This window comes from Eschrichtius robustus, chromosome 1 (genome assembly GCF_028021215.1).
Source record: "Eschrichtius robustus isolate mEscRob2 chromosome 1, mEscRob2.pri, whole genome shotgun sequence".
Lineage (NCBI taxonomy): Eukaryota > Metazoa > Chordata > Mammalia > Artiodactyla > Eschrichtiidae > Eschrichtius > Eschrichtius robustus.
Genome location: NC_090824.1, coordinates 25,177,631 through 25,200,508, shown reverse-complemented (window position 1 = coordinate 25,200,508; position 22,878 = coordinate 25,177,631). Strand labels below are relative to the sequence as shown.

Sequence of the window (22,878 nt, the reverse complement as noted above, 5' to 3'; positions counted from 1 at the left end):
AGCAATTGTTTCCATACAAAGGGGAAACAGAGGCACAGAGCAGGGAGGGGATGGTCACAGACTGAGTCCAGGGCAGAAGCAAACAGGGTGATGACCTAAATTTTCCTGCTGCATTTGTGCCAGGTTTGCACCTGCAAGTGGCTTGATGGTGGCACTTCTGGGTGGGACTTCTCCACTGGCAGCTGCAGCTGTGGTCAAGGACTTTAATCTGATATAGAATTCCCGGGCATTGAAGGGGAATCTGCCCACTGGCTACAGTGGCCCCAAAGACTGTCTGTGCAGCCACCTGGCAGGCTGAGCAGTACAAGTAGGGTGGGGAAAGGGAGCCAGGAGCCCACTTTGTCCCACTGAATGGGAGTGTGAGTTTGGTTAAACAGAGCAGGTCAGCAGGTGGACCTTGAGCCCCTAACCAGAAAGCAGCCTGGAGGACTGTGAGTGGACAAGGTAGTAATAGGCATGGTGTTTGCCCTCAAGGAGCTTACAGTCTAGAAACGGAGCTGTCTATTCTAATCAAAATAAATATTTTGAAAATCAGTCAGACGTGGAGGGCTTACCTGGCTGGTCTGACCAGCTGCCATCTTGGCTGTGGTTACTTCTGACCTGGGCATGGGGGCTAATGACGCCTGTGTGTGCTTAGTGGTACAATCATAGTTTCCGTAAGAGTGGTTAACATGCACTCGCTTCTCTTATCTAAAACAGCATCCTTCATCACATATTCGTCATCCTTCCTCTCACCCACTTTGATTTTCTTCTCAGCACTGAATACCTGCTGCTATTCTAATACATGTCTGTTTGCTTGTGATCTGTCATCCCCTCTAGACTGTAAGAACTTTGTCTGTTTTCTTGGCTCTCTCCCTAGTGCCTAGAACAGTGCCTGGTACTGTTGAAGGAAGAATGACTTTGAGAGTTGACTTATGCTGGGTACTGTGCTAAGCATTTCATATACACGATCTCATTTTATCTCAACAGCTTGTGAGGTAGGTATCATCCTGTTTTACAAATGAGGAAACACAGGTGCAATGAGACTGAGGAAATGACCCAAGGTCATACAGTCTAAGTGGCAGAGCCTGGATTTGAATTTGACTACCTATGAAACTCTTAACTGTTCCCCTTCCTCTGCTTTCCTTCTTCAGGTTCTGGGGACATGGCCAGGAGGGCTCTCAAACTTGCTTCGTGGACCAGCATGGCTCTTGCCGCCTCTGGCTTCTACCTCTACGGCAACAAGTACTTGGACCTCAACGACTTTGGCGCTGTCAGGGTGGGCAGAGCAGTTGCCACGGTAGGTTCTTCTCCTTTTGGGAGGGGCAGAGGAACTGCAGTATTACTTGCATGTGTTCATACATGTAGCAGATGTACCTGCCAGTCACACATATGTGGAGATTCACATGTACCCTTACATGTGTGAAGCTCCCACTACACAGTTGCACAGGCATGGATGTGCACCCCTGTGTACCTATATCCCTGTTCACACAACCTCTGGCATCCTGAAGTTAAACAGAGTGGGATTGCATGGGGTCTCTGTTCTGAAACCTTTACCTTTACAGACCTCCTTATCTTATTTTAGTGACAGACTCAGGAGGTGGTCTTCTCAGGAAACACATGGAAAGAGGGCTTTGCAGCTTTGATTAAATTCTACCAGAAAACTTGGTCTGCCTCCAGTGAGCTCGTGAATGGTTTGTGATGCAGGGCTCATGCTCAGAGTATCTATGCCTTGAAGAACTTTGCAGATCCCCTTCAAGCTCCAAACTAACAGAATCTGAATTGAATATTTGACTGTTAGAGGTTTTCTCCAGTGGTTCAGGAACATCGTTCTGGTGTGATCACATCCTCTTTATCTCTGCTGAAAGTGGCTGTTCCAGACACCCCTACATAATTGCTCCATTGGTGGGTAGAGCACCACATGCGTCATGCTTTCTTTCCTCCTTTGTCTGCTGCAGGATGAGCTCATGCTTTCTTCCCCTTGGTGTAGATATACTCTGATGCACAGTCTGTCTGGGCTGTTGTCTAATCATTTCCTTAATACTCAGTGTTGTCCCGTCTTCTTCCTAGCCTGGCTCAGATGTGGTGCCTGCTCCTTAACATAAACTGGGTCATAGACTCAAGATTAGCAAATAGATAAACAGGCCATGGAATATGTTGCGATTCCTAAGTGTTTGCTGAATGCCTTTTTTGGGCCCAGCATTGTCTTATATGCCTCAGGGGTAGAAACGAACTGTCCCACGCAGGTGCAGCTTTGAATGAGCTTCTGGCTGAGGAGTGTTCACATGAATGGGTCAAAAAACAATCTAGGGCTTCCCTGATTGCACAGTGGTTAAGAATCCGCCTACCGATGCAGCGGGACATGGGTTCGAGCCCTGGTCTGGGAAGATCCCACATGCCGCGGAGCAACTAAGCCCATGCGCCACAACTACTGAGCCTGCGCTCTAGAGCCTGCAAGCCACAACTACCAAGCCCACGTGCCACAACTACTGAAGCCCGCACGCCTAGAGCCCGTGCTCCACAACGAGAGAAGCCACCACGAGAAGCCCGCGCACTGCAATGAAGAGTAGCCCCCACTCGCTGCAACTAGAGAAAGCCCGCGTGCAGCAACGAAGACCCAACGCAGCCAAAAATCAATAAATAACTTGAAAAACAAAACAAAACAATCTAAAGCCATGCATTGTGTCAAGTTGCGTGACTCGGGTGACAGCTGCTGTGGGACCTCAGACACAGGAGTGAGTCCTGTGGGCTGGGGTCGGGATGAGTGCCTTAGGGGAAGTAGGGTTGGATGGAACCTTAGGGATTTGAATAGTTGGAGAGGAGGGAGGAAGGTATAAATCAGTGCTTTATAAACTAGCCACTAGGCTGTGTATTCTTTAAAGGCCAGGGCTCTGGTCTGTTTTTGGGGAGGTGATGTTTAAAAATTTTTCTTTATTGACGTATGTTTGCTGTACAATATTATATAAGTTGCAGGTGTACAATATTGTGATTCACAAGTTTTAAAGCTTATGCTCCATTTATAGTTATTTTAAAATATCGGCTCTATTCCCCATGTTGTACAATATATCCTTGTAGCTTATTTTATATATAATAGTTTGTATATACCTCTTAATCTCCTACCCCAGTTCTGCCCCTTCCCACTTCCCTCTCCCCACTGGTAATCACGAGTTCGTTCTCTATATCTGTGAGTCTGCTTCTTTTTTGTTATATTCATTAATTTATTGTATTTTTTAGATTCCAGATGTGAGTGATATCATTCAGTATTTGTCTTTCTCTGTCTGACTTATCTCATTGACCATAATTCAGGGCTCTGGTCTTGATTAGCCTTGTGCACCACTCAGGCCAGGTCTTGCTATAGACAAAGCAAGTATAGACAAAGGAGTATAGACAAAGGAATGGACTCCTCTCAATACCAGCCTTGTAAGCCCCTTAATTTCTACGGGCCTCAGTTGCTCAGTTCTAAAAGGGAAGGTTTGGGCTCAGCAACCCTTAAGGCTCCTCTGTGCCTGAAGATACCTGGGAGCCTGTAATTTCCTGATTCACCAAGCATAAGGGAACCTCTCTTGGAGTTTTTGCAAAGGGACCCAGAATTAAAACTTATATGCTATTAGAGCAAACATAAATATGAAATGGTGTTTATTTGTGATAAAGAGGGGTGGGATAAGTTTATCCAACAGCATTCATCCAACTAGTATTTATTGAGCATTTACTTGTGTGCCTGGCACTGTGAAAGGTGCAGGGGATACGATGATGAACAGGAAGGACATGCCCCTGAGCTTATAGAGCTTAATTTATAGTGAAGTGGAAACCATCCATATACAAGGAAACAAATGAGCAAGGTAATTTTGGACGGTGGTTTGTTATGATAAATAATTGGGAGTTCCTGGTGGGTGGCGGTAACTTTAGATTGAGGGTCTCTGCAGGGGTAGCACTTGTGCAGAGTCATGAATGACAGGAAGAAGCCAGCCAGATCAAAATCTGGGGGTAGGGCCTCTTAGAGGTTGGACTGCTTCTGTAGACATACCACCTGTGTCAGGGGGCTGCAGCTGCAGGCCTTGGACAGAGGAGTAATATTTGATGTCTGGTGCTAAGCCTTCCTCTTCCTTGGTTCACAGACAGCTGTCATCAGTTACGACTATCTTACCTCCTTGAGGAGTGTCCCCTATGGCTCAGAGGAATACTTGCAGCTTCGATCCAAGGTAAGGGACCTGTGGGACCCATCTGAGCCAGGCCAGGCCTGGATAAGTCCTGAAGTGACTGCAAAGCCAGCAAGCTTCCTGTCTGCAGCTGGAGGTGGGCGGGGGCAGTGTAGGGATTGAGACTGGGGGCTTGGGAGGAAGGAGGGGGGGTGTTTTAGTGCCCATGGACTGGGCTGCCAAGCTGCCATCAAGCTGGACCGCCCAGTACTGAGGTTATAAATCTATAAGGTGCTGCTGGGGAGGCTGGTGTGTGTGTCTGGGGAGGGCACGTGTCTGCGATGACTCAGGAGGGATGAAGGCTCTGTCCCTGAGATAACTCAGCTGGCTTCCAAACTGCCTTGTCAGGCAAAACCCAACTGAAAGAGGTTAATTGCTTTCCTGTCCTCTGAAGGCTACACCGGGGCCTGTTGTAGGTCTCTGAGTGGAGCTGTCGACCACACACTCTGTTCTCGTTTGGAACAGGATAGTTGATTTTGGTGCTATGTCTACATGTCCCAGAGAGTTGGGGGATTAAGCAAGAGGGCACTTGTGCGGGATGTAAGTTGAGTTTGAGGTCAAGTATAGATAACTTTGGTTCTCCCAGAGAGAGGTTTGTGATAGATCTGTGTATCTTTACTCAGCCTGGAAGGCCCTTTGCCCCTTAGAAAATTCCCAGTCATCCTTCAGGACTCAGCTCCAATACTTTTCCTCTGTGACACTTTCCTCCTCAGTCATCCTAGGTGGCTGGAATAATTAATTTTTAAATTTTTATTTAAACTTTTCATTATGGAAATTTCAACCATACATAAGGGTAGAGTAGTATGAACCCCTATGGAACTGTCATCCAGCTTCAGAAATTATCAACCTTTTGCCAATCTTGTTTCATCTACTCTCCCCTTTATTTATTCATTCCTTCATTTACGTCTTTATTCATTTATTTATTTATTTTTATTTTTTGCTGAAATATTTAAAAACAAATCTCTGACATCATATTATTTCATTTGTAAATACTTCAGAATGTATCTCTAGCAGATAAGGACCTTAAAAAAACCTTAACTACAGTACCATGATCATACCAAACAAAATTGATAATAATTCCTTAATAACCTCTAATAGCTAGTGCATATTCAAAATCTTCCTTTTTGGGACTTCCCTGGTGGCGCAGTGGTTAAGAATCCGCCTGCCAATGCAGGGGATGCGGGTTTGAGCCCTGGTCCAGGAAGATCCCACATGCTGCGGAGCAACTAAGCCCGTGCGCCACAACTACTGAGCCTGTGCTCTAGAGCCCGTGAGCCACAACTACTGAGCCCGCATGCCACAACTGCTGAAGCCCGTGTGCCTAGAGCTCGTGCTCCACAACAAGAGAAGCCACCGCAATGAGAAGCCCGCGCACTGCAAGGAAGAGTAGCCCCCGCTCGCCACAACTAGAGAAAGCCCGCGGGCAGCAACAAAGACCCAACACAGCCAAAAATAAATAAATAAATTTATTTATTTAAAAAAAAAATCTTCCACATTGTCCCCAAAATTTCTTTTTTAAGTTGATTCAAATCTGGATCCAAACAAGGTTCATACATTACGTTTGGCTGATGTTTCCTAAATCTTTTTAAGTCTATAATATTTCCCCTCCCTCCTTTTTTTGGGAGCGATTTGCTTGTTGAAGAAACCAGATCATTTATCCTGTGGAATTTCCTACATTCAGGATTTGGCTGATTGCATCTTCACAGTGTCATTGAATGAGAAGTAAATTCAACGGTACACAATTCAAAATATATAATATTTGAACATACAAAGTGACCCTCCTATGCCTGTTTCTCAGGTACCCAATTTTTCTGCCTGGAGGTGATCATTATTTCCTGTATATCTTTCCAGAGAGATCCTATTTGGATTTAACCACTCTATGTTCTTTATTCCTGTCATAGATGATAGTTGGTTATGTCTTTCTCTCTCTTTAGACCATAAATTCTTTTAGATCAGGGATGGGTCTTTCTTTTTTACATCTTCTGTCTCTAGCAGTGATGCCTGGGACTGAGTTGAGTTAATGTCTGTCTCAATGCCAGGCTGTACCCTGCTAGCTCCCTGCCTTGGGAGAGGCCCCAGAAAGAGAGTAAGGTTTGTAGTCAGAAGACCTGAGTTTGTGCCTTGGCTTTGGAGAAGGTCATTCAGACTTCTGGAGTCTGTGGTCTACAGATGGTTATACCACTTACTGAGGATTATATGGATAATATCTGAGACAGTGTGTTGTGAATGTAAATGTAAAGCAGGTATCAAAAGTAAGTAAGATGTCTGCTAGAAGGTATGTTCCATGAGGACAGAGACTTGGTCTGTGTTGTGTATCTTCACGTCTGCAGCACATACTGCAGTACCCAGGACACAGTAGCTCCTAAATAAAGGTTTGTTGAACGAATGAATGAATGAAATGTTAGTTTGTATTGGAAGATCTCAAAGTCCTTGTCTCTGAGACCTAATGCCCCCTGCTTTTCCCTACCCCCTTTTCTCCATCTAACCAATGCTATGGGCCTTGGAACCCACCAGAGCCACATTTTGCAGAGAGGTCCAGGCCAGGGCACAGGGGCAAGCCCTCTGCCTTGGGGAATCTGCAGAGCAGACAGGGGGATGGATGTCGTGAAGACAGTTGCCCTTCATGTGTAAGTCGTCTGGAAAGCAGTGGTGCTGCAGGTCCTGGAGAAGCTTGGGGGTTGCAGTTAGGAAAGTACAGTCTGGCAGTTGACAAGAGAGCAGCAGTGCGAGGTGACTGGCACCAGATAACAGGGTGCAGGCTGGTCCCTGGGAGTTGTGCCTAGGAAGGGAGAGCCGGCCGGCACTAAAGAGCACAAGTAAATACTGCAGGAGTGTTTTCTTGCATCGGAGCACTTATCTGTTCTGGTCTGTGAGACTGATAAAGAAGTGAGTGAAGGGTAAAACATAATTATCTCACCTGTTAAGCCAGCGTCCCCAGGTCCCGGAGTGTGCCAGAGCCAGGAGCTTGGCAGGCAGTGACTTCGAGAAGCACTTTCAAGGTTGGTGCTCAGCTGGCTGGGATCGCAGTGACTCAGCTCTGCTTCGAGAGGGGGTGGGAGCCAGCATGAAGGTGTGTTTTCTAGGGGCGCGGTGGCCCTCTGCTAGGCAGTGAGGGCGTGGGACGGGACCCAGATGCTTTGGAGAACGAGACTCCTGGTGCCCAGGATGCTTATAAACAGAAAGGACGGGTGTGAACTTGCCTGTGCCTGAAGCAGAAAGAAGTCACTGCTGGTACAGACGTCCAGACGATGGGCTGGAGGAGGCAGGACTGAGTTGATTCTGACCACGGAGTAGGGGTGTAGTGGACATATGTTAATTCTGCAGCACAGGAGCCAGGACTGAATACCAGTGTTCTGCAGGTATATGCAGATCCCAAAAGGGAGGAGAGAGGAAGAGGTGAGCTGTTTCTTCTCCCAAACTCACCAATCCGGTTGACGATTCCTCCTCCCACAGGGAGGGAGGGAGAGGGAAGAGAGAGGTCGGGAGCTTTACACCTCTAATGGGGCTCCCTCCATGTGCTTGCCTGAAACTTACTGAAAGGAGGTTTACCTGCAGCACTTACCCTCGGAGGGGGAGGTAGCTTTAAATTTGCTGTAAGAACCTTTTGGGCCCATTAAATCCTGCTAACCTTTACACCTGACCTTGTATAGGGACGCAGGCTGCTTTGGGCTTGAATATGGGCTGACAATTTCAGCATTACTGAAATCTGCATTTAGAGGGAGGAGTCATATGCTGTCTACCTTTAGAATTATGGCATGTGGTAGGGTATTTTGGGGGAAAATGGACTCCACTTCTGACCAGTGGGTATTGGTCAGAGGAGCAGAATAAGGAGCTCAGGTAAGGTGATGGCTGTTTATAATCATTCCATTGAACTTGAGAAAGACATCTTTGGCATCAGCTAACTCAAACCTCTAATGTACAAATGTGGAACTGGAGGCCCAGAGCAGGGTGTGACTTCTTTAGGCACCCCCCAGCCCGCTGCAGGTTTTGGCAGATCTCAGACTTGGTCTTGGACATCCAGATCTTGCCCAATCTCATGTTCTTTGCACTTTATACTTGGTTGTCTCCCTTTTTATCCACTTGCAACCTGGGGGAAAGCACCAAGTTGGATAGAAAGTAGAACCAAAGATGCCTGTACAGCTTCTCCTCCTGGTCTTCGCCCTCTGGTACGAGCCCTGAGGCTGTGATGCTGCCTGGGGTGGGCTGGGGAAACACAGAGGAAGAGAGAGAAGGGCAATAGAGCCTTCTCCCTGGGATTCCTTTACTTATTTAACATATCAACCAAAGAGTTATTATTATTATTTTAAAATTTATTTACTTATTTTATTTATTTTTGGCTGTGTTGGGTCTTCATTTCTGTGTGAGGGCTTTCTCTAGTTGTGGGAAGCGGGGGCCACACTTCATCGCGGTGCGCGGGCATCTCACTGTTGCGGCCTCTCTTGTTGCGGAGCACAGGCTCCAGACGCACAGGCTCAGTAGTTGTGGCTCACGGGCCTAGTTGCTCCGTGGCATGTGGGATCTTCCCAGACCAGGGCTCGAACCCGTGTCCCTTGCATTGGCAGGCAGATTCTCAACCACTGCACCACCAGGGAAGCCCCCAAAGAGTTATTAATTCAACAAATATTTGGACTTTGTACTCCCCAGTGGAGGGGAGTGTAGACCCTCCAAAGGAATCAGTAGATTGCTTTGGGAGTTTCAACTCTTAAGCTGTTGAGCAACTGCTGGTTTTGAGGCTAACCACACTCCCAGCTTAGTGAGGGTATGATAATTCAACAAGCATTTTAAAGCTCCTCTTGCTTTGCAAGGGGAACTGTAGCAGCGTCTGACTCTTTAGGGATATTCTCTGAAACCTGGGACTATTCTGGCCAAACCAGGACATGTCTTCACCATTCTTCCATCTACCTGTTATTTTAACCAACATTAACTGAGCCTGCTGTGTGCCAGGTCCTGCGTCAGGCTCAGGCTCAGAGGATATAAAGGGAAATAAGACTCGATCTCTGCCCTCCAGTTGCTCACAGTCTAGTGGGGGGACCAGACGTGAAATCTCCAGTTGCAGAAGGTCAATGTGTTTTCATTCTAGCTCTGGCCCCTGACAGCAGCTAACTCCTAGCCAGGAGGATCGGGGTGGGTGGGGTGGGCGTGGTGGGCAGGAGCCCTGCATGGGAGGGGCTGCTAACCCCGCCTGGGGGGTGGGGGTACATGCCTAGAAGGCCTGGAGTTGCCTTTTCTAATTGTGTTGCTGTTCCTTTTGCACGTTTGGTGTCTGTCAACCTGCCGTGGAGGCTTTTCAGTGAGTTTTAATGCACTCTGTCTTTCAGATCCCCTTTTGCTGCTTTTGTTTGTCATCATGGAATATTTGCCTGAGAGTATTCTGCACAGAGGAGGAGGGAAATTGAATCCTTGCTGTCTTGGTGACTGGCTTTCTCAGAGTTTGTGATAATTTCTGCAGGAACATGAGCTGCATTTAATTTGCTCTGGTTGGGTCATCTAAGGACCAGGCCTGTGGAGTAGGGAGACCAGAGTCTGCTACTGAATCTAGCACCTCCTTTTCAGTTTTCTGCATACCCAAATCTTTCTGAGTACTGCATTGCAAACCTACACAACTCGCTGCAGTGGCCCTGACCCCAAAGTCTTTCTGATTCAGAGAGAGTTACATATCAGGAGGCTCTTGGGCCTTGGTGTGGGCTGGGGAAAGCCTTGGTGGGGTCCACTCCCATTAGTGGGGACCCTGGGGGAAAATGTGGTGTGCCTTGAGCTTCCCCAGGAGATTGGGCCCACTGTGTGGTGGCTTCTCTGTAGTTCCCAGGCAGACCACACAAATGCCAAGCTGTCTTCCTGGTTGCTCTAGACTTCTCAGTGACCTATGGACCATGGCCAATAACAGTACCCACTTTGCCATGCCTGCATACCTTTTATATTTTGAAAAACATGTGAAATATATAAGACCTAAAAAAAAGTATAAAAAATAATTTAGTGATCACCCTTACACTCCCTGCTCAATTTCAGAAAAGATACCTTACCCATATAATTGTAGACCCCTAGGTATTTCTTCCCTGATTCCAGCCTTCCTCCTGAGTAACCAGTTGTCATTCCCATGCACTTCTTTTTTTTTTTTTTTTTTTAATTTTTTTATAGACTTTTACTTTTTTTTTTTTTTTTTAAAGTATTTGTTTATTTATTTATTTATTTATGGCTGTGTTGGGTCTTCGTTTCTGTGAGAGGGCTTTCACTAGTTGTGGCAAGCGGGGGCCACTCTTCATCGCGGTGCGCGGGCCTCTCACTATCGCTGCCCCTCTTGTTGCGGAGCACAGGCTCCAGACGCACAGGCTCAGTAGTTGTGGCTCACGGGCCCAGCTGCTCCACGGCACGTGGGATCTTCCCAGACCAGGGCTCGAACCCGTGTCCCCTGCATTGGCAGGCAGACTCTCAACCACTGCACCACCAGGGAAGCCCCATGCACTTCTTTATACCCAGCTATTTATGTATTGGTATGATATTTTTCATTTCACTGACTCTTTTCCCTTTACTTGGTTTTGTTCTAAGCAAACATATCTGTGAAATTGCAGGTTTGATAGACTAGCTTTCTTTTTTGGGGTCTAATGCATATGCAAGTAAGACGTGTTCTGGATACCACCCAAAATTGCCTCTTGTACCACTTTTTTTTTTCTTTTTTTTAACACTGGTACCAGGTCACACTTAGAGAAACACAGGTTGCACCATCGGTAGCAGATGCTGGGCCAGACTCTGGCTTGCGCCCTCCATTGCCTCGGTCTTTCCCCTGCTGGGTTTGGCTACGCTCTTTCTAGCTTTTCTCTTCCCCTAGCTCACCCTGTTTATCTCCTGGGGCTGCTTCGGGCTTGAAGCTATGTGATGGGATGGTATTTGCTCCTGCTGCGCAGAAGTAGCGATCCCTTTCCAAAGGCCACAGCTGAAATAAAACAAAATCAGAAGAAAAACAAAAAAAACCCAAGAAAACCCCAAGAAAATCAGCCCCTGGGTTTCTGGTGATGGGAGGCCGTCGCCTGTGCTGGGCGTCTCTCATCCTGACCAGCACGATTATCACCATTAGCCAGTTCCTCATTTGCAGTGTCTGCAGCTCCCTTGCCGACATGGGCTGCCTTGACACTCAGAGCTGGCTTTCTGCTGCTGCAGATCTGCTCTCCAGCTGCCCCTGCCACCTGGTTCTGTGGAGTGGCCAGAGGAAGGCAGAGGGCCCTGCTCCCCAGAGATGGTGCTGTGTTGAGGGTTTAGCCTGCACGTAATGGGGCAGGAGCTGGAGAAACCCCAACTTCAGTCTGTTCTTTGCTCATCTCAGATCCCATCCCAGACTAACCAGGGCTGGGCTTCTCACTGCTGATTGCTTTTTCCACTGAAAACCTCCCTGCAGTTTCCTTTCTTGTCCTGGACTGGGTGCTTTCACCATGACCAAGGTCTTTCTCCCTCTGCAGGGAAATGGAATGAAGCTGCGTGATGGGGGAATCGGAGTAGGCAAAAGCTAGGACTTCCTTACCGCTAAGGTTCTTTAGTACTGGACTGGGTTACCAAGGGCAGATGTGAAATCTGTATCTAGAAGGGCAGCTTTCCAGAAACAGCAGAGACTCTGTTGTGGAGCTCATGGATGGTTTCTAACCTGTCAGATGGGGAGCCTTAAAAGTACAGATTCTTAGACTGTATACTCTAAAATTTATTTTCAGTGATTCTGGAGTGAGGCCTGGAGAACCCATTTTTTAAAATGGGTTCCCCAGGTGGGCTTCTTTTTTTTTTCCCCAGGTGGGCTTCTGATGCTAAGAGCAAGTGTTTACATTGACTGAACACCACGAGACAGGCACTGTGCTGAGAGCTCTCTCTGTATTATCTCCTTTAACTTCACAGTGACCTCGAGGTAGATGCTATCATTATCATCCCTCTTTTACAGATGGACAAACTGAAGCACAAACAGATTAAGTGACTTGTCCAAGGGCGTACAGCTAGTAAGCAGGTATATTAGTTTCCTGCGATTGTTATGACAAATGGCCACAAGTTAGGTGGCCAATGACAACAGAAGTTTATTCTCTTACAGTTCTAGAGGCCAGCACAATGAAAACAAAGTGCCGACAGGGCCACGCTCCTTCTGGAGGCTCTAGGGAAGGATCCTTCCTTGCTGCTTCTGGTGGCTCCAGGCATTCCTTGTGGCTGCATCACTCCAATATCTGCCTCTGTCTTCTCTTTTCTTTTCTTCTGAGGACACTTGTCATTGGATTTAGGGCCTATCTGGGCAATCCAGGATGTTCTTATCTCAAGATTCTTAACTTAATTAAATCTATGAAGACCCTTTATTCCAGTTAAGGTTACAATCATATGTTCTGGGGGTAATAAGACATGGGCATATCTTTTGGGTGCCACCATTCAACCCACTATAGGGTCTTGGATTTAATCCCAGATAGGGTGGCTCCTGAGCCTATGCCTATAACCACTCAACCTCCTGGCTCTGTCTCCTGGACTGGATGAGCTTCTAGGCTTCCTCTAGGCCAGCAGTCGAGGCATGGATTAACTTGCTGTATCGGGGAGTTGACAAACCAGTATTTTCCTCTACCTCTCTCCTATCGCCTCGACCCTCCACCATTTCTCCTGAAACCCTTTGGGCTGTTCATCTCAGAGGCAGAAATTCTCGCACCTTGATGTGCTTGGGAGGTGAGGCCCTAGGGTCTGTGAGGCCACACTCACACTGGCTTGGGCGAGATGCATTTTTCTTGCCTCAGTGGCCATGTCTCCAAAATGGGAATCGGTGGAATAGCAGGGGTAGATGGAAGGCCATAATACAACTAATAAAGTTGATGGAAGGAATCTGCAGCTGTAAGGGTGATGGAGGCAGTTGTTAACAACACTAATAATCTAATAGCCTGTTCTTGATTTTCTGCTTCTCACTGTCTTGGCCCCAAGCAGCTATTTTCTACCAAATTAAAATCCACTCAGCTCCTTTCCTGTTCCTGAATAAAACTACCCTCAAAGCTCTTCCCTGTTACAGCAAGACTTTTTAATAGACTTTTCCTTGTAGAACCGTGAGACATATGTCCAATTAGCAGAATAACTTAACTTAAATATACAAATAAACTGTTGACAGATAATGGCGGGACATATGTGAAGCTAATTTAAGGCAGCATGGTTTGGGAACTGGGGCACTGTCCCATTCCACCCCCAGTCTGTCTCCAGGCCTCTCCTTCCCTCCAGTTTCTTGCTTTTGGGATGGCTCTTCATGCCCCACACTCTATAGGGTGAAGAGGGATGTCTCCATGCTGTGCCCGGTCACAGCCCAGAGTACCTGGGCCACTCACCGTTCATACAGTCAATTGTGCAGCAAATATTTTTGAGCACTTACTATGAGCCAGGTACTGGGTGAGGTGCTGGGTGTACAATGGTCTATTCTTGAGGGGATAGGAGATCATTAGCAATTGATGGCACTCACAAGAGTGTCTGGTCCAGGAGCGCAGAGACTCGATCTGTTTTTCTTGCTGCTGTATCCTTAGCACTTGAAACAGTGCTTGGCACACAACGGGCTCAGTGAATACTTTTTAGTGACTCAATGGGGTAAGTAAACAAGATAATGTCAGCTCTTGCTGACTTCCCTAAACGAGATAAAACGTGGTCATGGGATAAAGAGTGATGGAAGCTGGGCTTTGGAAAATCTCTCTTACATGGGGTTTTTCAGTTGAAACTGAAAAGTGATGAAAGAACCAGCAAGTGAAGAGCTGGGAGAATATTGTTAGAGGAAGAGGCAGGGCGGGCTATGTAATTTACAGGGCCCAGTGCAAAACGACAATGCAGGGCTGTGGCTGGGTGGGAAGTCAATCTCCCCTTCTTGTGGCCCTGCTGCCCCGACCCGCAGTGGATGGGAAGCTCCCAAGGGATTGCAGCCTCTGTGCTGGGATGTGCTCAGGCTCTGGACTGGGCATGAGTGAGAAGTCCTGCTGAGTCACCTGCTGAACTTGTCGTGGTGAGACTAGACCCCGATCCTTCCTATTCCTTTACCCAGGCCCCCAGTAGGGACGAAGGGCAATGGAAGAATGTAGGCCTCTCCCACCAACATGACCTGTTTGCCATGCTGGGTGGAGAGCAGCTGTAATTGTGGGGAGGAGGTGGGGAGGCTGGATGGAGCCAGGGTACTGGGCTTGGGTGAGGAATGGGCAGCTGAGGACCCACCGGGGAGGTGGGACTGTGTGTGCGCTGAGTCCCCCAGTGCATGCTCCGTTGTCCCATTCGGCTTCACTTGCAACAAACAAATTCAAAGATAAAATTAAGAATTTCAAGACAGCTACTCTGTATTAGTTTCCTATTGCTGCTGTAACAAACTACTATAAACTTAGTGGCTGGACTTCCCTGGTGGCGCAGTGGTTAAGAATCCACCTGCTAATGCAGGGGACAAGGGTTTGATCCCTGGCCCGGGAAGATCCCACATGCTGCAGAGCAACCAAGCCTGTGTGCCACAACTACTGAGCCCATGCGCCACAACTACTGAAGCCCACGCGCCCTAGAGCCTGTGCTCCACAACAGGAGAAGCCACCACAATGAGAAGCCCGTACACCGCAATGAAGAGTAGCCCCTGCTCACCACAACTAGGGAAAGCCCGTGCACAGCAACGAGGACCCAACGCAGCCCCCCCCCCCCAAAAAAAAACAAAACTTAGTGGCTTATAACAATATAAATGTATTCTTTTACAGCTCTGGAGGTCAGAAGTCTATAATGGTTCTCACTGGACTAAAATGAACGTGTCAGCAGGGCTTTATTCCTTCTGGGGGCTCTAGGGGAGAATTTCATTTCCTTGTCTTTCCTAGCTTTTATTGGCCACCTGCATTCCTTGGCTCAAAGCACCTTTTCTCCATCTTTAGAGCCAACAATGTCTGGCCAGGTCCTCATGCTGCTACCTCTCTGGTTCTCTTCTTGTGCCCCCCATTCCACTTAAAAAAACCATTGTGATTACACTGGACCCACCTGGATATCCTGAGCTAATCTGTCTCAAGGTCAGCTCATCAGCAACCTCAATTTCTTCTGCAACCTTAATTCTCCTTTGCCATGTAAGGTAACATATTCACAGGTTCCAGGGATTAGGGTCGTGGACATCTTTGTTAGGGGGGTATTATTCTGTCTTCCACATTAAACCACAAGTGTGGAGCCTTTCTGAGTGCAGGGTGCAGTCTGACTGCACTGGTCACATGTCCATGAAGCTGGCCCTGGGAAGAGGAGGCTACAAGCCTAAAAGTCCCGAGATGGGAACAAGCACAGCTTGTTCAAGGACCCGAAAGGAGGCTGGCGTGATGGACTAGAGTAGATGACAGGGCATGTGGTACAAAATTAATCAAGAGAGGCTGGCGTGGGTCGAGCACACAGGGCCTCCTAGGCCACAGTGAAAGATTAGGAACAGCAGGTAGGGATCTGCCTTAAATCTGAAAAAAACAAGCAAACAAACAAAAAACAATCCCCTCCCCCAAAAAACCCAACTCCATATAAAAAATTTCAAATATAATTAAAAAGTAGAGAGAATAATATGGTGAACCCTATACCTGGCACCTAGATCTAAAATATGTTGCCATAATTCTTTCATTTATTTATTTATATTTTTTGCTGAAGAATTTTAAATTATAGAAATCATGGCATTTCAACTGTAATTTCAACATGCATCTCTAACAACTGACATTTTTATAAGTATTGACGTCATTATCACAATGAATGAAATTAACAAGAATTCTTTAACTTCATCGAATTCCTGTGTATATTCAGTTGTCCCTCAAATACCCTGCCTGTTGATCTTCACGTTGTACCTGAGCTTTGCACCTTTTCTTCTTCTGAGGTTAGAATGAGTCTTCCTTCTCTGTATCTTTCAGGATTTTGTTTTTTGTTCCTTCCCACTCCTGTCCCACACCCAGGCCCGTGGCCTGAACAGGGTTGATGGGGAAGGGAAGGGAAGCAGGCTGGATGGATATGTTATTCTGCTTGTGGCCTAACATTTCTCTCTCTCTTTTTTCTTTTTTTTGCTTGTAATTGCCATTCCAGAAATGCCCTCACTCTTCTAGCCACAGAGCAACTGTTGAGAACAAATTAATTATGCATCTTCTCAGTGTGTGTGATTAAGGGGCAGATGGAGGGAAGGGTTCTCTTCAGTTTTTCTGGCAACTAGGTTCCCAAATGGATGCTTTCCAGACCAAAGAATGAGTGCCCTGGGCTCCCATGGGCATCTGGGTTTGTCTCTGTAGTGGCAGACTTGCTCACTGGCAGGCAGAGTCAGAAGTTGTCAGTAATAATATTATTAATCCCTTAAATTTGCAGCATATTTGCTGTTTGCTGAGGGCCTGCGCACTCACATCAGCTCATTTGATGGGATTTCAGGGATGCTGGAACAACTTTCTTTGCTTAATACCTCCCTAAATCATTGCTGATGCTTGTAATTCCACCATTAGAGATTAATTCTTTTGGCCCCAAACTGTTCCCTATTAAAATGCAAGTAGCCTTGGCAGCTGTGTAGCATGTTTTATTCATAAAGCTTTCTCAGCCACTAGTGGCTGCCCTCCCCAAATGCCCCCTCCCGCAACTTTCTTTTTAGGATGGGCTTCTCTGAAGCAGAACCTATGTTTGGAGTCTTTCTCATTCCAAAGAGAGAACTCTGCTCTCAGCTAGTTGCTGAAGCTGGGAAAACAGACAGAAACTCATGCCAAGGTGTCAATGACTGATAATAATTTCCTGTGTTACCATCTCTAGGGAGTATTTGTATTTTAAGTGGAAATTTCTGGGAACACAATACTTAGTACAAAGGAACCTGTACCCCTTCATCCTATTATGTCAGTGGCTTTGGCCTTAGATCTCCCTTTTATTGGGCTCCCTTAGAGAGACAGAGGAGAGAGAGGGCCAGCACATCCAGTTCATGTAACTACGATTAAGCATTGGCTTGGAGTGTCGTCCATTGTGGGTCGGGGAGAAAGTGGAGCTGACCACGTGTAACATAATGTCCATTTTGCAGAAGGAAGATGGAAGTGTAAGGATAAAATCTAGTTAGAGTGGGGCTAGAATTAAAATTTTGTCGTCAGAACCCCAGTAACACAGTTTTAGATTTTTAGAGTCAGAAGACACCTTAGAAACAATCTAACTCTGGGAAAGCAAATGCATTTTATTCGTCAATTCCAGTTGATACATAGTGGTTGAGGGGAGGGTGGAGAACGAGTGAGTCTTCGCCTGGGCTCAGTGTGTTGTGGTCGATTAGTGATGTCTGATGGGTGCCATGGTAATAGAGGGGAGGCATGTATGCCGCACTTGTATTCCTGATTCTCTGCAACCTCTCATTGTACACATGGGCCAGCTGAGGTCCTGAAAGCTGGGATGATTTGTTCAGGATTATATAAGTAGGGGTTACAAATTAGGGGCAGAATTGGCCCAGAATCCAGGTCCCTTGAATCCTGGTTCAAAACCCTTTCTTCTGAAGTATCCAGGTATTCTAAGAAGCATTTCACTGTGGTTGAAGAGCATGTGGTCTTGGAGTCAGACTGCCTGGGTTCAGGTCTTAGTTAGCTGTGTGCCCTGGGCCAAGTTATTTAACTTTTCTGAGTCATTGCTTCTTTATCTGTAAAACAGGGGATAATAATTGTGCCTACCTTATAGGGTGGTTATGGAATTAAATGAGATAATAATGTGTATAAAGTGTTTGGATTAGGGCCTATACATAGTGAATACTTAATAAATGTTAATAACTTAATTAAAAATTTTATTGCCTTGTCCTTCTAGATTATTGCTGGATACGGACACAGAACCTCCCCATGGTCACCCCCTCTGCAGTATCTTGCAGAGTTACCTCTCACACACCTGCTTCTCTTCCTTCCCTATTGAATGCTCTGGGATTTTCTGTGTTTGATGTGTTCCTGGAATTTGTAATTTGGTGATGAAAAGTCTCACAGTACTAACAACCAAGTGTGAGATGGTGCTGGGCCTGTAAATGCCCACGTTTGGGGCGTCATACTTCACACTCCACAGGAGTTTGTTTTGGTTTGGGGCATCGACAAAGCCCTGGAGGCCTGGTGGCGTTCCCTGAGGACCAGCTGCCAAAGAGGCCTCGGTGGCCGTTTTGCCTGGTCTCTCCTCTGATCGGAACATTGCTATAGCATCTCCCCAGACCATACCTGCTCCCCTGAGCCAGTATGTGCTCCCATCCCCCAACCTAGTTTGCTGACTGGGCATCAGTGCCCAGCTGGTGCCAGCCCCTTCCCCTCACACCCGCCTCTCCAGTGGGCTTAGAAAGCAGGGCCCAGGCAGAGCCTGGACCCATAACTGTGCTGGGGTCCTCTTCATGTCTTAGTCCAGCCATGCAGGCCCTTGTCAGTGGTCCCTTTGGGTGACCTTGAGGGGGACCCAGGGAGGCCTTGAGAGCCAGGAGGGGTCCGTGATAGTCCCGGATGTCTGGTCTGGGGTGATGGGACTTGGGGCTGACTCCCGTAGGACCATGGTCTACCCCTGCATTATTCGACTTCGCCTCTTGGTAGCGTGCTCAGTTCCTCATGGAAGCAGGGCCCGGTGGCTCCTCTTGGAGTGTATAGGGGAAGGGAGCTGCAGCGGTGGGGAGGGCTCCCTGGGTGCTGTGATGGGCGTGTGGCTTCCGTTAAGTGAATCATCTGTGACTCCAGTCCTCACTGGCTGTGGGGGAAAAGCCTCCGCTCTGGATCCTCAAATAGAGGCCTTCTTAGGGTCTGCCTGTCTGTTCCCGGGAGACAAAGGGGGGAAAGGGGGCTGTGGGAAGGAGGCCATCCCCGTTGGAGGGCAGTCACATCATTGTCCCTAACGTTTGGAAGCTCTGTTGCTTTGGGCCTTTCATCTTGGATCACAACCAAGTTTGATGGCAACCTGGCCATGTCTGGGGTGGCTTCCTTGCTTCTCGTTGTCTGGGCCCAGAGCAGAGCAGATGATTATAGCCCCAGAGCTGCAGCATGCTCAGGAGCCCAGTTTTTTCTAACGGAGGTTCAGAAAAAGGGAGGATTGAGAGGCACCTTGGAGATGGAGCTCTGGCTCTGCTGTTAGTTCTGGGATGGTGGGCAGCAGTCACATCATCTGGGAGAAGGTAGACGGGGAGGAGAGGAGAATGGGCCGGGCTGGGACTAGGAAGAGGTGAGGGGAGTGAGGCCTGGGTCCAGGCTGAAGAGGATTTTGACAGGTGCGAAGGAGAAAGGGATGGTGAGGTTATGGAACTGCCTGTGCAGAGGCCGGGGGGCAGGAGATGGCGCAGGACTGATCACTGTGGTTGGGGATAGGGAGTGAGTGGGGAGGGTAAGCGATGAGTTCAGAGGGCACCTGGGTTGCATCGTGATGGGCCTGGTAGGAGTTTGGATTTCATACCAAGGACAGTGGGGACTTCTGGAGGGTTATCATGGAAGGCTATTTCCCTTTTCCCACTGTGGCCAGTGTCCTGCCCCTTCGTGACATGCCTGCCTGGGCTGTACAGTCTTGTACAGTCTTGTGGTCTTGTCCTGTGTCTGTAGTGAGACACATTATGCCTCCCGGGCCTCCCTCTTTTCCTTCTCCCAGTGGCTCCCTGACAGCAGTTTGTTTGTGTGACTGGTGTTTTCCAGGCCCCTGTGTGCTCATGAATTTGTTCCTAATCTTGGTGTTAGCCGGCTTACTGGAATGGGTCCTGGGAGCCCAGACTCGGCCAGGTGCCATGGCGGCCATGTGACCTAGTTGTGGGAAATAGCTGGGGGCGGGAGTGGGGAGGGCAACACCCAGGGCCCATGGCAGGCACTGGCCACCTGGGCTTTTTCCTTCTAATTCATGAAGAATGTTTAACAGTGTTTTTGGAGGAGCAGCAGAGTCTAGCAGAAGGAGATGGGTTTTGGAGTCAGAAGACAATGACTCAAACCTTGGATCTCCCATTTGCTGGCTGAGTAACCCTAACAAGGCCCCTAGCTTTTCTGTTAGGGGCCTTGGAGAGAATGGTAATACCCACTCAAGGGGCTCTTACCTGGATCAGGTGAGATAATGTGTGTGAAAGGTTTAATGCACTTATAAAGAATTGTGCATTTACTGCTGAGGACCATTATTACAGAGTGTGTGATGAACAAGATTTTGTTTCCCAGCGGCTTATATCATATGGTGGTATAGTGAATCAACAATTCAAATAGAAGCTAATGATTATGGAGAAGAGTATGTGAAAATTATAAATTAGGGACCTATTTGTACTTGCATTGTGCTGACAAGTCATTTGGCATCTTAGTTTGGGCCTCATTTTAATATGAAATTATTAACTGAACTTGAGTGTTAGTAAAACCTAAGATAATAGGAAACTCATACATACTGGGCATTCACAACCTTTATCATCTATTAATGAGTACTGATAAATTGAATGAAGACAGTCTTATTTCAAAGGCTCAAGATGGATGTTTATATAAAGTGTGGCTAAAATATTATAATTGATTTAAAAAAATAAAACAATTTTTATGTCCTGGAATTAGATAGTGGTGATTGTTGCACAAGTTAGTGAGTATAGTAAAAGCCACCAAACTGTATATTTTAAAACGGTGAATTTTAGGGACTTCCCTGGTGTCCATTGGTTAAGACTCTGCGCTTCCACTGCAGGGAGCTCGGGTTCGATCCCTGGTCAGAGAACTAAGATCCCGCATGCCGTTTGGTGCAGCCAAAAAAAAAAATGGTGAATTTTATGGTGTGTGAATTATATCTCAATTAAAAAATAGAAAACTTAATTTAATTTATTAAAGCAGTAATTATAAAAAACTTAGAGATTCAAGAAAAAATCTATAATTTCACCAATTCAAACATTATGATTTTGATATGCTCTCTTCTAACCCTTTCCTGTTATATCCATAGTTCTATCAATATAATTATCTGGTTTTCTGATGTACTATGTTATCTTTAGCATTTTCTATTTTGTTACAATAATCTTCATGGTCTTCACCTAAAATAGCTACTGCACTGTGTGACTGTTCCATAATCTACTTAACCCTTTTTCTACTTTTAGGATGCATCTATCTATGTTTTTCTTTTATAATTAGCACTGTGCTGAACCTCTCTGTACATAGGGTTTTCCCCTATGTCCTGGATTATTTACTTAGGAGGGATTTCTAAAGTGATATATATGAATCAAAACATTGCTGAGAGAAATTAAAGAAGACCTGATAAATGGAGAAATATATCATGTTCATGGGTTGGAAGATTCAATATTGTTAAGATGTCTGTTTTCCTCAAATAAATCTATAGATTCATAACAGTCCCAATCAAAATCCCAGCAGGCTTTTTTGTAGAAATTGACAATCCAATTCTAAAATTTATATGAGAATGCAGAGGGTTTTAGAGTCAATTCTAGAAGATAACACTGAAAAAGAACAAAGTTGAGGACAAATACTATCTGATTTCAAGACTTACTATAAAACTGTAGTAATAAGATAGTGTGGTATTGGTGTAAAGATAGACAAACTGATCTATGGAACAGATTAGAGGGTCCAGAAATAGACCCACACATAATATGAACAATGAATTTTATACAGTGGTGAAAAGGCAATTCAGTGTAGAAACGTTTGTGGTATATTTATGCAGTAGAATACTACTCAGTTAAAAAAAAAAGAATAAACTATTGATATATGCAACAGCATGATGGGTCTCAGAAAAATTATGTTGAATGAAAAAGGCTGGATAAAGAGTATGGGCTATATGATTCCACTTATATAAAACTCTAGAAAATTCTAGTCTATACTGATAGAAAGCAGATCAGTGGTTTTCTGGAGATGGGAGGTATGTGGAGGGATGGGGCTGGAATTACCAAGGGACATCAAAGCTTTTGAGAGATGATGGGTATGTTTGCAAGCTTGATTATGGTGATGGATTCATAGATGTATACATATGTCAAAAAGTATCAGATTTTACATTTTAAATATGTGCAGTGTACTGTGTCAAAATATCAATACCTCAGTGAGGCTGTTAAAACAAAAAATGATGTTAATGGATTATGATCCTTTGAAAAAATTAGAAATCCATGAGTCCATACTGATATAAATAAACAAATGAATAAATTGAAATTTTGGTAAAGAACTGGCTATTTATAAAATTTGGAAGGACTTTCCCATAAAACACTTAATTATAAAAAGAAAACAAGTAACTTAAGTGAGGAAGTTAGGTAGATAACCATCTTAATGACATTATCAAAATTAACATTGTCTCTAGGGAGACAAATCAAAATTGTGCACCACCAGGTTGTAATGAGAAGAACAGAGCCTGTTTATAAATTGTTGGATTCAATTAGCTAACACTTTTTTTAAAAAAGAATTTTCGCATCTATGTTCACTATGAATATTGAACTATAGCTTTTTTTCCCCTTGTATTTTCTGTCTAGTTTTGATATTGGGGTTATGCTCGTCTCATAGAATGAGTTGGGAGGTATTCTGTCTTCAGTTTTCTGGAAGGGTTTATGTGGAATTGGCAATATTTCTTCCTTAAATGTTTGATAGAATTCAACTGTGACACCATCTCGGGTCAGAGTTTCTTTGTCTGATATACACCATTCCAGCTTTATTTTAATTGGTGTTGGCATGATTTATCCTTTTCCATCCTTTTACATTTAACCTATTTGTGTTTTAATATTAAAAGGGCAATTTCTTATAGGTAGCATATATTTGAGTCTTTCTTTTTTATCCAGTTTGACAATCTCTGGCTTTTAATTTGGGTGTTTAGACCATTTATATTTAAAGAG

General features: G+C 45.8%; 1 protein-coding gene across 6 annotated transcripts in view; it reads left to right on the top strand.

Annotated features, from left to right (window-relative positions):
• Window positions 1–22,878, top strand: part of ADCK1 (aarF domain containing kinase 1) — a 123,810-nt gene that overhangs the window by 8,684 nt on the left and 92,248 nt on the right. For all 6 annotated transcript variants that reach the window (XR_011073812.1, XM_068541951.1, XM_068541948.1 and 3 more), the window contains exons 2-3: window positions 1,134–1,279; window positions 4,095–4,178. Coding sequence is in view for 5 of the 6 variants with exons in the window: in XM_068541951.1 (XP_068398052.1) it covers window positions 1,145–1,279; window positions 4,095–4,178 (219 nt within the window). In the remaining variant the exon portion in view is untranslated. The remainder of the gene's footprint in view (window positions 1–1,133; window positions 1,280–4,094; window positions 4,179–22,878) is intronic.